The sequence below is a fragment of the Tachysurus fulvidraco genome, chromosome 5 (assembly GCF_022655615.1).
Source record: "Tachysurus fulvidraco isolate hzauxx_2018 chromosome 5, HZAU_PFXX_2.0, whole genome shotgun sequence".
NCBI classification, from domain to species: domain Eukaryota; kingdom Metazoa; phylum Chordata; class Actinopteri; order Siluriformes; family Bagridae; genus Tachysurus; species Tachysurus fulvidraco.
This window is the reverse complement of record NC_062522.1, coordinates 4890408-4901566: the sequence shown is the minus strand read 5'-3', so window position 1 is coordinate 4901566 and position 11159 is coordinate 4890408. Positions and strand designations below refer to the sequence as shown.

Here is an 11159-nt window from a genome sequence, read left to right as displayed (position 1 = left end):
GCTACAAAACTGGGAACCTTTACACATTATCCAGCATCTGGAAGAGTGAACACATTCTACGTTTAAAGTCTGAACGCTGAACCGTTTAAAGGTTCCGTTTAAATCCCTAGAACAGAGTTTTCCTATCGTCCTAGTAGAAGCCATAAAGAGCAAACATCCTGGCACGAGAGCAGCCAATGAGAGGTGAGTGTTCTCCAGGGTTATTTAACTAACATGCAATAAACCTTTTCATTAGAGCAGGCAATAATAATAATAATAATAATAATAATAATAGTGTGTGTGATTTGAGTTGGACAGAATCAGAACGGTGCACGGTGGCTTAGTGGTTAGCACATTTGCCTCACACCTCCAGGGTAGGGGGTTCGATTACCGCCTCCACCTTGTGTGTGTGTGTGGAGTTTGCATGTTCTCCCCGTGCCCCGGGGGTTTCCTCCGGGTACTCCGGTTTCCTCCCCCGGTCCAAAGACATGCATGGTAGATTGATTGGCATCTCTGGAAAATTGTCCGTAGTGTGTGAGTGTGTGAGTGAATGAGAGTGTGTGTATGTGCCCTGCGATGGGTTGGCACTCCATCCAGGGTGTATCCTGCCTCGATGCCCGATGACGCCTGAGATAGGCACAGGCTCCCCGTGACCCGAGAATTTCGGATAAGCGGTAGACAGTGAGTGAGTGAGAGAGTGAGTGCAGCTGTATCGTCTACCGGCAAACTGTACAATTCGACGCGGACTCGAAGGGTTCTCAGAAACACGAATACACAGACGGCTTTACACAAAAAGAGCTTTTACTGAGAATGAGCACTCTTTCCGAAAGACGGATGTTTTAGCATTTCTTTTTACATATTGGGAAAAGAAAAGAAAAAAATTTGTTACATGGTGGCACATTTCATCATATATACAGACAGAGAAATAACATAAAACAAAACCAAACGTTATTTGTCCGTGGATGAATTAACTATGTATGTATGTAGACAGCTTCCAGTTTGTAGAACACCACCTTAAAAAAAAGAAAGAAAAAAAGATCTGCGATACACGAAATGCATATGGTTGGATTTGCAGTCACAACCGGATGTCTAATAATCCTGCGAGTGTGAATATTCCCGTGGCGTCATACTGACAGCAGCCGTGAAGAATGAACGTGGCGTAAACACGCAACACTGCACCTTTAAATGAAAGAGTGGGCATGACAGAAGTGAGCAACCGCCATCGCTATACTGAACACAGTCGAGCAGCGAGCGGAAGGGGGGAAAAAAAAAGAGGGAAAAAAAAAGTGTGTAAAGTGAAACAATAACGGTTCACCCATCGACTTTCTTCAGAGCTCACAGAGTCTAGCTTTACTCATCACTAAACGCTCTCTCACCTTCCAGCAAACAGCATCTCAAAGCCAAACCTGGCTGTTCAGAATGGACCACTTCAACTCACTGTGCCGACAGATATATAAAATAATAGTAATAACACTCATAAAAATAATAAAAGTGTTTGATTAGGGTGTGTCTAAGCGTACGCGTGCGCCTGAGAGGTTTTTTAGAAGAGTAGCGCCCCCATGCTGCCGACTTCGCTCTGCTCCTTAACGAAAATCTCAAAATACTGGTAGATGATGGTGACAGCCAATAAGATCCCGGTTCCTGAGCCGATCGCTCCCAGAAAGTCAGCCATGACCGAGAGACCGCCGATGCACAGGCCACCGAATGCGGCGGCTGTGGGGATATACCTGAAAAGTGGAACAGATCCATTCTTAACTGAAGCAAGCAGGAAATAAAACTATTACTTTTTTATAGACATGTGATGATAGCAGTGGGGTCTGTTATAGGAAAACAACATCAGTGAGAACAGGAACTAAACGGTCACTGCCTCAGACACTTGTATCTTCTCTTGAAGCTAATAAAACATTGATATTTTTGGATTCTCTTCAGACTGAGAAGCTGAAAACGTCTCTGTCGCAGACATGGACCAATGGACACGATCCATAAAACGTTAAACGTCTTCCTGATTATATTTTTTGAACGATCGGAATTCACCTGTTGAGTTCGTGCACCATGGACGTCTCTCTGTGGCCCCTCATCACCATCTGCTGCTCCTTAAGCTGTTTAGCCACCTGAAACCCAAACGTGTTGTCGTCAAACACTTGGTCAAAACTGCACAGTGGTTCAGTATCGCTCCAAACAGTGGCAAGTAAGTAAGTAATAAACAAACAAACAAACAAACAAATAAAGTGAAGCCTACATCTTTGGCTGATGATCCTGACACTTCGATCCACGTCTTGGAGAAGAATGCACAGGAGCCCAGCATGAAGACGATGTAGATGACGGTGTGGACCGGATCGTCTAACACCGAACCGAATGACTCCGGAGGAGAGAGATAGTAACAGAGACCTCCTACAGGATAAGCCCGAGCCGGACCACCAGTCGAGGTGTCCTGTTAAAATAGAAAAGCATTTCGTTATCATGAAAGAGAAAAAAAAACAAAAAAAAAAAAACACCACCACAGTGATCCCAGTGTGTGGACTACAGATACACTATAGACATATTCAAATGTTGTTTTTATTTATTTAGCTGTACAAAACACACTAAATTAAAAGGTAGGGTCTCAGATTTTTGAGAAATGCTTCAGAAAACTGACTCGGGCCTAATAATAAACAAAAAACAAAAACGTGTAGCCGATGAGCAGAAAGGGGCGGGGCTTGTCAATCTGCGGTGGAGAGAGTTTTCAGTGCGCATGTGTGACATTAGCAGAAAGCGGTTTTAACATCGACATGGAGGATAAAAACAAAGAAAGAAAGAGAAGAAAGACTTACGATAAGGCAAGAAGTAGGACGTGTTAATATAGGATCAGCTTTCCAGCGCTGGAGAGAACTGAAGGAGCAGGAAGTTGGCCACATATTCACAGGTTGGAGTTTCCCGAGTCAATAACTCCTGAGCTAAACGCTGTTACTACACAAATAACACCTCTTTTCTATCGTAGTAATGTAGAGAGGCAGCTACAACCACGTTTTGTGTAGTAACAGCGTTTAGCTCAGGAGTTATTGACTCGGGAAATCCAACTTTACTTAAGACGCCAAGGCGCTTTTTTCCTTCTCGATAGGTGAGTAACGTTGGTTTTGCTTTGTTACACAGAACTAATATATGCCTTTGTCCTTTACATGATTATGCTTGTGTGGCATTTTTGCTTGTTTGTTTATCTGCAATCGTGTTGTTCTTCACTTCAGCTATGATAAAGACACATTTCTTTCCATTGGTTTCCTGGGTTACTTATGTATGTGTGGGCGGAGCAATCGATACAGGGGTGGGACCCATTTGGGTTAGGGGTGTGTTTGTTTTGATGATTTTATGTGTCAAACATCGGAGACCCTGCCTTTAAGGACCATTTTATTCTGTGTGCAACCCTGATGTTGGAAAAACGTAGCGTTCTTCCTTACAATTTACCGCCTCTTGATTTTAATGTAAATAGATTATATTTTTCCAAATAAATTCATTGTCATTAAGAACCAGAAATAAAAGGTTGAACATGGGCAGAGGAACAAAGGCCAACATCACCACTTTGGCCCAGATAACAGTGACACGCACCGTATATACAGGACGTCGCTAAGAACAGACGAAGCTTCTTAATCCCAAATTAAACTCAAAAGATTTCACTCGCTTTAGCCTGGGTTTTCATTTCATTCTGTTCACCATGGCTGGATTATGAGATCATAGCCACCAGACCATTAGGACAGAATCAGAGTTATGTTAAAGAACAAAACCAGTTTATTTCCCTGTATGTAACTTACAGACCAGGTGCCCAGGAGGTTAACCAGGAAGTTGCCACTAAATCGAGTGGAGAGCATCTGAGAGATGACGTAGAGGTTGGACACCAGTGCGGACTGCAGGATGATGGGGATATTGGAGGTGTAGAAAAGCTTGATGGGATACGTGTTGTACTGCCCACGGTAACGTGCAGACTTTATGGGCAGGTCCACCCTGAAGCCCTGGGTTTGAGGGGAAAAAAAAAAAAACAGTTAGTCTTTTCCATCTCCTGTTCAGTTCTTTCATACCTTCCTGTGCACGCATCGCTCACCTGGAAATATATGACCACGGCGAAGACGAAGACGGTAGAGATGAGGTTCATGAGGTTGGGCAGGTTCTGCCTGTAGAAGGCCTCTCTCAGCGCACGGACTTTATCGGTCCGAGTGGCCAACAAGTGAAACAGGGCTATGATGGCGCCCTCAAACTCGGTGCCTGTGAACACACGATCACCAACATGGATTAGATTACACAGGATCTCCTGATCTATACCTCAATTCTTGATTGGCTGCTGGGGACTGATGGTGTGCAGCTACAAATCACAGGTTTCTATTAATGCTCTCATTTTTACTGTAACACCAGTGACTTGTATGGCAGATGCTCCACAAACACATATTTACCATTTAAGGATGGAGTCTCCAGTTTCAGCCCCCCCCCCCCCCCCCAATGTCTATAATGATAAACTTTAATATTTCTATCCTTTGAAAACTTTTATAACTTCCTGTTGCTATGCAACATGAACATCGCATTCACCTTCCAATTAATCAGGATTAAAGAATGACTGTTTATGTTGGTAGCTACAATGCAAGTGCTGAGCAGACTGCTGAGGTACAAGAAGAATAAAGAACGTTCCGGCTGTGCTGGAACGCTGGTGTAATCACAGCTTAGGTGGGCAACAGTAACTTGGCATCTTCAGACCGCTGTGATTATCATCGTCATCAGTACACCGTTACCGTATGATCTGGACCTGGATCACGAGAGCCTACCTCTGCCTGTGTTCACCGTTGTCGGACTGAAGGCTTTCCACACGATGGTCTCACAGATGTTGGTGGCGATGAAGAGGGAGATGCCGGAGCCCAAACCATATCCTTTCTGAAGCAGCTCGTCCAGTAGGAGCACGATCAGTCCGGCCACAAACAGCTGCACAAACACACACAATCTCAAACATGCTTTCTATCCAGTCTTTATATCAGAGAATCTTTCACTTAAACAAGACAAGCGGCAATAGCGCCACGATCATGCTGAATGTTGCTCAGCTGGTACAGTAAAGAAACCCAAATAACTGCACAGCAACGTTAGACAATAAACCTGGTCCTTATAGCATTTTATAAGCTTTGAATACATCCCGTTTCTCAGTGAATACGTGTTCTTATCACACAATATTAGTATTCGTTTAAAAAGGTTTAAAGTCCATCCAGTAGGTGGCAGCGATGTATTAACGGTGCATTCAGGGGATATTACCATTGTGTCCCATGTAACCGTGGAGATTACGTTAACTTTTCATTTTTCATACAGTGGACACTTGGTGGACCTGGGGATTGAACTCACAACCTTCCGAACAGTAGTCTGACTCCCGTACATAGAAGAATGACTTTAATTTGAATATATAATGTTCCAGATCAGGATAAAGAACTCATTACTGCCCTTTATTGCCAGTGGGAGATAAAAATAAATAAATAAATAAAAGCTGGTCAGTACTTAACGGTGATGTATGGTGTATAATGTGTGTGTTTAATCCAGAGCACATGAGTGGAGGACATGAGTACGCAACATAATCGAGCTCGTGTATTACACGCACACACACACACGTAAAGCAGTGAACATGAGCGTGTGTGTGAGCACTTTTCATCTCGACTTTGTGGGCAAGAACGAGACGTTCACTTTCTCTGCCATGACCGGCATTAACCAGTCCGTGACAGAACTGAACTCTATTCTCCACTACTGAAAGCTTAATTATAATCCCATACTGGTTTTAAAGCGGCGTGGATTAACAAAGGTCACCGTTTTCTTCGAGCCAGCGTCAGAAGTGTGAGTGCCGAGAAGTTCTTTACATGGGCATTTACATTCCCCTGACGGACACAGTGACCTTACGTTTACAGCAGATTAATACAACGACTGCATTCTACACACGTGGTGGTTACAACTTGGTACAGCTGTAAAAAGAAATTAAACTTTGCGATGTCAATTGTAATCATAATGAGATTAAGCTTTAAAAAAATAAAAAAATAACCCTAGAGGGAAAAAAATTCATAGTATTCCTGCTCTCCAAAGCCGTATGTACGAGTTTGACCCACCAGGGACATGGAGATCTTAGTGAGCAAGAGAAAAGAAAGTGATTACGTAGAGGGGAAATCTGTGAATCATCCTTACGCTCACAAATCATGTCAATGTCAAGGTCAACTTTATTTGTATAGCACTATTCAAACACCACATGTTGACCAATGTGCTTTACAACATCTAAGTATAAATAAATAAATCAATTTTAATAATAGCAAAACACACATTAACAATAATAATAAAAAAATATTTCAACAAGAGAGATATGCCATGGAAAACAAGTATGTCTTAAGTTGTATTTTAAAACCATGTACTGAATCAGCATCCCTGACCTACATGGGTAAGCTATTCCAAAGTCTAGGTGCTACTGCCGCAAATGCACGGTCCCCTTCCCGGCTTAACTCGGCCCTTGGATATTTTTATTGAGTCGTTGATCTCAATGTTTTTCCCATTTGATGTTCAGTTAACAAATCTAATAAGTAAGATGGTGCAAGGCCATGCAGAGATTTATATACTAATAAAGTAACTTAAAATCAATCCTGTACTGTACAGGAAGCCAATGCAGTGAGACCAGGGCCGAAGTGATGTGTTCATGTTTTTTAATATTCATTAATAATCTTGCAGTAGCATTTTGAACCTTCTGCAGCCGTAAGATAGAGGCTTGACTAATTCCTTTATATAATGAATTACAGTAGTCCAGTCTTGATACGAGAGCATGAATTGCAATTTCGAGACACTTGAATGTCAGACAAGATTTCATCTTGGCCAGATTTTTCAGATGAAAAAAAACTAGCACAGGGGTGTCAAACTCTGGCCCGCGGTGTAACTATATTTGGCTACGTTAACGTTACAGCTGGCTAGCCGCATGCTCTGCTAATACTACAAATCCCAGAACGCCTTGCCACTGTGGCAGAGCTTGCAAAATCTGAGGGAGGGTTTGTCAAAAAGTGTATGGTCAAAGTTTGCGAAATGAACACCACTGACGTGTCTTTTATTTCAAATGTAATTTCTTATGTGTTTGTAATAACAAGCTCTGGTTGTTCCAAATCCTGTGTTTAAGCAAAACTAAAGTTTGTTTCCACAGGAAAAAGGTTGAACAATACAGATCAGTTGCAGTTAATTTTTCAATAAATATTCAGTTTGACCCTTGTCTTTATCTCAGTTTTATATTTTGGCCCACTGTGAGTTTGACATCCCTGACCTAGACTTTACAACATGATTTATCTGTGTGTTCGGCTTCAGAGAGCTATCGATAAACACACCCAGGTTTTTAACACATTCTTTAACTTTCATTGACAGTGGGCCAAGATTGGTGGGCTCTGCTGCGCCATTTGCTCCTCGAGAGCCGAACACTACAACCTCCGTCTTGTTTTTGTTACGGTATAAGAAATTAGAAGCCAGCCATGCTTTAATATCAGAAAAGCAGGACATTAAAGTTTCTAGACGATTTCTATTAGTTAACGGTAGATATATTTGGAAATCACCCGCATAGCAGTGAAATGCTATATTGTGTCTTCTAAAAATATCCCACAATAAGAGCACGTAAAGTGAAAAAGTGTGGGGGCCAGGATGGAGCCTTGAGGCACACCACATATAAGCGATGGTGCTCTTGATGTATATGATCCAAATCGTACTGCCATGCTTCTGTCAGTCAAGTATGATTTGAACCGATTTAGAGCCTTATCCTGCAAACCTATCGTAACCTTCTGTTCGCGTGCCATTTACCTGAATGATGATGAGGAGACAGATCCCAGCTCCCATCTCTGATGGGTCTCCATACATGCCGGTCATCACGTACACTATCGCCTGGCCGATAGTGATGATCATCCCGAACACTGGAAATAGAAATATACACTGCAGTTTACTAAAGATCCTTTCACACGTGTCCTTTTCTATACACAGTTCTGTACGAAAGCAAGCAAGGAAGACTTGGTGATTGTGCATGTTCCATTCCCAATCTTGTTATAGCTACCCTGGCTTGAAGCCCAATGTGGGAGGGGCATAGACTCTTCGCTGTCAATCACAGAGAAGTACACCGATCATCGAGTCCGTGTACGCGGAAAGTGTAGAGAGCGGCAAGCAAACAAGAGATATGGAGTTGTGTGTCATTCAGAGAGAATTAAAGTCTCTTCTGTGATTATATTTCTGTCCAGATCAAACAGGCGAGTGCCCCCCCCCCCATCGTCCTGTCAGAAAATGACAGGCTGTATGAATAGTTTTCCACAGAACTCAGAGCATGTCTAATTATCCAAGTCCTGATAACGTGAGCCGAAAGGAAGAGGGGAGGAAGATAGAGAGAGGAAAGAGAGGATGGATGGATGGATCAGATCTGAATAGTTCTACAGGCGTTAGGTGTCAGTAAACACATGTTCACTTTTACTGTGCTGGATGTTGAATGAGAACTGGTCAGGATCCACAAAAAAAGTGGAAAAATAAATGATAAAGAAACTAATAAGTGACACGCTTACATTTCTGTGCTCCGTTAAACAGCGCTCTGTCTTTAGGGGTGTCTCCAACCTCGATGATTTTAGCTCCCGCCAGCAGCTGCATGATGAGGCCTGAGGTGACGATGGGGGAGATCCCCAGCTCCATCAGAGTACCTGGAACACATTACAACAACCATTAAACCTCAACTCCTTCAGTCAGCACTCCGAGACAAACAGAGAGAGAGAGAGAATGAGAGAGAGAGAGAGAGAGAATTTCTGACTGTTATAACCATGTAATAAGAGGATAAAGTGTTGGGGATTAATGTGGAGACTGACCTCTGTTGGACGCCAGAATGACTCGCATCCAGTAGAAGGGATCTGCTGAGTCTGAAGACATGATCCCAAACAGAGGGATCTACAGAGAGAGAGAGAGAGGAGAGAGCTAAAAAAAAAAATCTTTTATTCCTCTCAGTTTTTCTGTTTATTAAAGTGCCATCCTTTTTTTTTAACCATTTACAGTTGCATGTTCTGGAAAGCTCTCATATTTTTTTCCACCTCTCCTCAAGCTACAGCCTCAAAACACTGACACTGGAGACTCCTTCAATACAATTTAAATAAATTTCTCCTTTACTGTGACTCACAATCGAATATTCGACATAGCTGTTTAATACGGCTGCATGGGTTAACTTAATTCTGTTAAGTCTTGTTATCAGCTTTGGGAGTTCAGAAGAGAGTCGTTGATTTTCGTTCCCTAAAGAATCTAGGCATTTCCGTGGACACTGCGGTTTGTAAATGTCGTGCAGTTGTAAGGGTTACATGATTGATTTGTACCTGGCAGCAGACGAGAAAGATGAACAAGGTGATGGCTGTCCATAGTACTTTCTCTCTGAACTGGATCTGAAGAAGAGATAAAACATACATTTATACATACGAGGCAGAGGGACAGGATAATCCTCTATAAATTATGTGGAAGTGAAATGACATGCAAACCTTTCTTTCTGGTTTTTGGATCTCGGGTAAAACCGCACAGAACGGCTTGATGACCTCCAAGAACTTAACTGAAAATGAGAAAGTGTCAGTAAAGTGTCATCATAGATCAAGTCTGCCACAGTTAGTTAACCTGTTGACCCTCAAACCCTTTGGCTGCGTTTCTTTCCCTCACAGGTGTTGACTCTGGATTTCTAGATAAGCATTTAAAGCTACATCTGGATTTCTGGATGTTAAATACACACACACACACACACACACATTATATATATATATATATATAATCTTGAACCAATCCCTAAGGTCCTGAGTTTCTAAGGATGACCTGAACAAACACTATAAAGGCACCGATTGTCCTGTGAGCTTCACATCTGAAGGTTTACGCTCGTTCACACCTCAAAAAAGGAAGCGTAAAAACCTGACATCATATGCAGCATATTTTTAGGTGTGTTACACAGCCCTGATGGACCTTTACAAAAAAAAAACTGTAAACGATTCTAAATAATAAACTTGTGAAAACAGAACATTGAATACACACGAGAAAAAATTTGGTTTGAATTCTTTATTAAACTTGAAAGTATTCGTGCACAACTCATCGTTGCGTCGTCCCTTTCTCGTAAAAAAGGGAAATCATCACCTCTGAATACCATAAAGGTTTTATGTGGCATATTTCCTTGGAGAGACGGAGGAGGTATTAGGAGTGTTATTAGGGGTATTAAGGGGTAGTACAATTTTTCAAACTTTCCTTATACTAATAATTTTTCTTTAATGTTACAGTAAGAAATTTTGAACTGTAAAGAAAGATCAACCATTTCCCTCACAGATTATTCCCTGAATCATTGATCTGTGTATGGTTTAAAACGGTAAACTAACACCATAAAGCCTCTGTAGTTCTACATTAGATTAACAAACCGACACAAAATCGAACCCTAAAGCTTCCTGACGTGGGTGAAGTTTGTGTTATTTGTCGGTGACACACTGGGCAGCTAAAGCGGCGTCATCATAAACACGAGCTAACTTGCTAACTAGCATCAACTATAGGTTCTTACTGCTGTATTTAAAACAGGTCTCATTCTCACGCTTGTTTTTAATAACATCTGATAAACACCGACACAAAACTACTTTACATTATTTACCTAAGGAATGTGAAAAGAAAAGCTAGAGAAATAACAACACAACACTTATACAATAGCTCGTGAAACTATGCTAAGCTAACAAGCTAACATTCAATCAATGGACCCAAATGCAGTGCGTTGTAGCAAGCTGAAGCTAGCTAGTTAGCTGGAAGGCGGTTAATTCGTTAAATTAATAGTTCTCATGAATAAATAAGGTACGAACTGGTACTTACTCCCCATGGTGGTGTTGATCAGTATGAGACTCTGTGCTCCGGGTGCTGATGTGCCGGCGGAGCGCCTTAAAGACACGTCACCACTACACAACCGCTAAATACACGTCAACCGAAGTAACCGCCCTTACTAGCTACATCAATGCGTCAACACATCCGCCATGTTGGAAAGGGCAAACCGACCAATCAGAACGGTTTATTCAGATACCACTAAAAAAAAAAACACCGTATGATACGATCAAGCCGTGGCCACGTGCAAACTGGGAGGTTTCCGACATCCCAGTAGGAAATATCGTTTAAAATCAGTTTTATAACTCGTTATTATTATTTAGAAAGTACCACATCAGTCT

The 11159-nt window shown here is 41.9% G+C and overlaps 1 protein-coding gene across 1 annotated transcript; it reads right to left on the bottom strand.

The window, feature by feature from the left end:
* Positions 1-762: 762 nt before the first annotated feature.
* Positions 763-10978, bottom strand: sec61a1 (SEC61 translocon subunit alpha 1). The gene is made up of 12 exons (XM_027143368.2): positions 10813-10978; positions 9468-9535; positions 9309-9374; positions 8814-8892; positions 8520-8651; positions 7777-7886; positions 4761-4914; positions 4049-4209; positions 3762-3959; positions 2219-2410; positions 2014-2090; positions 763-1706 (listed from the first exon to the last, which is right to left on the bottom strand). Exons 1-12 carry the CDS (start codon positions 10817-10819, stop codon positions 1520-1522), a joined length of 1431 nt encoding a protein of 476 aa, XP_026999169.1. The 5' UTR covers positions 10820-10978; the 3' UTR covers positions 763-1519.
* Positions 10979-11159: the final 181 nt, after the last annotated feature.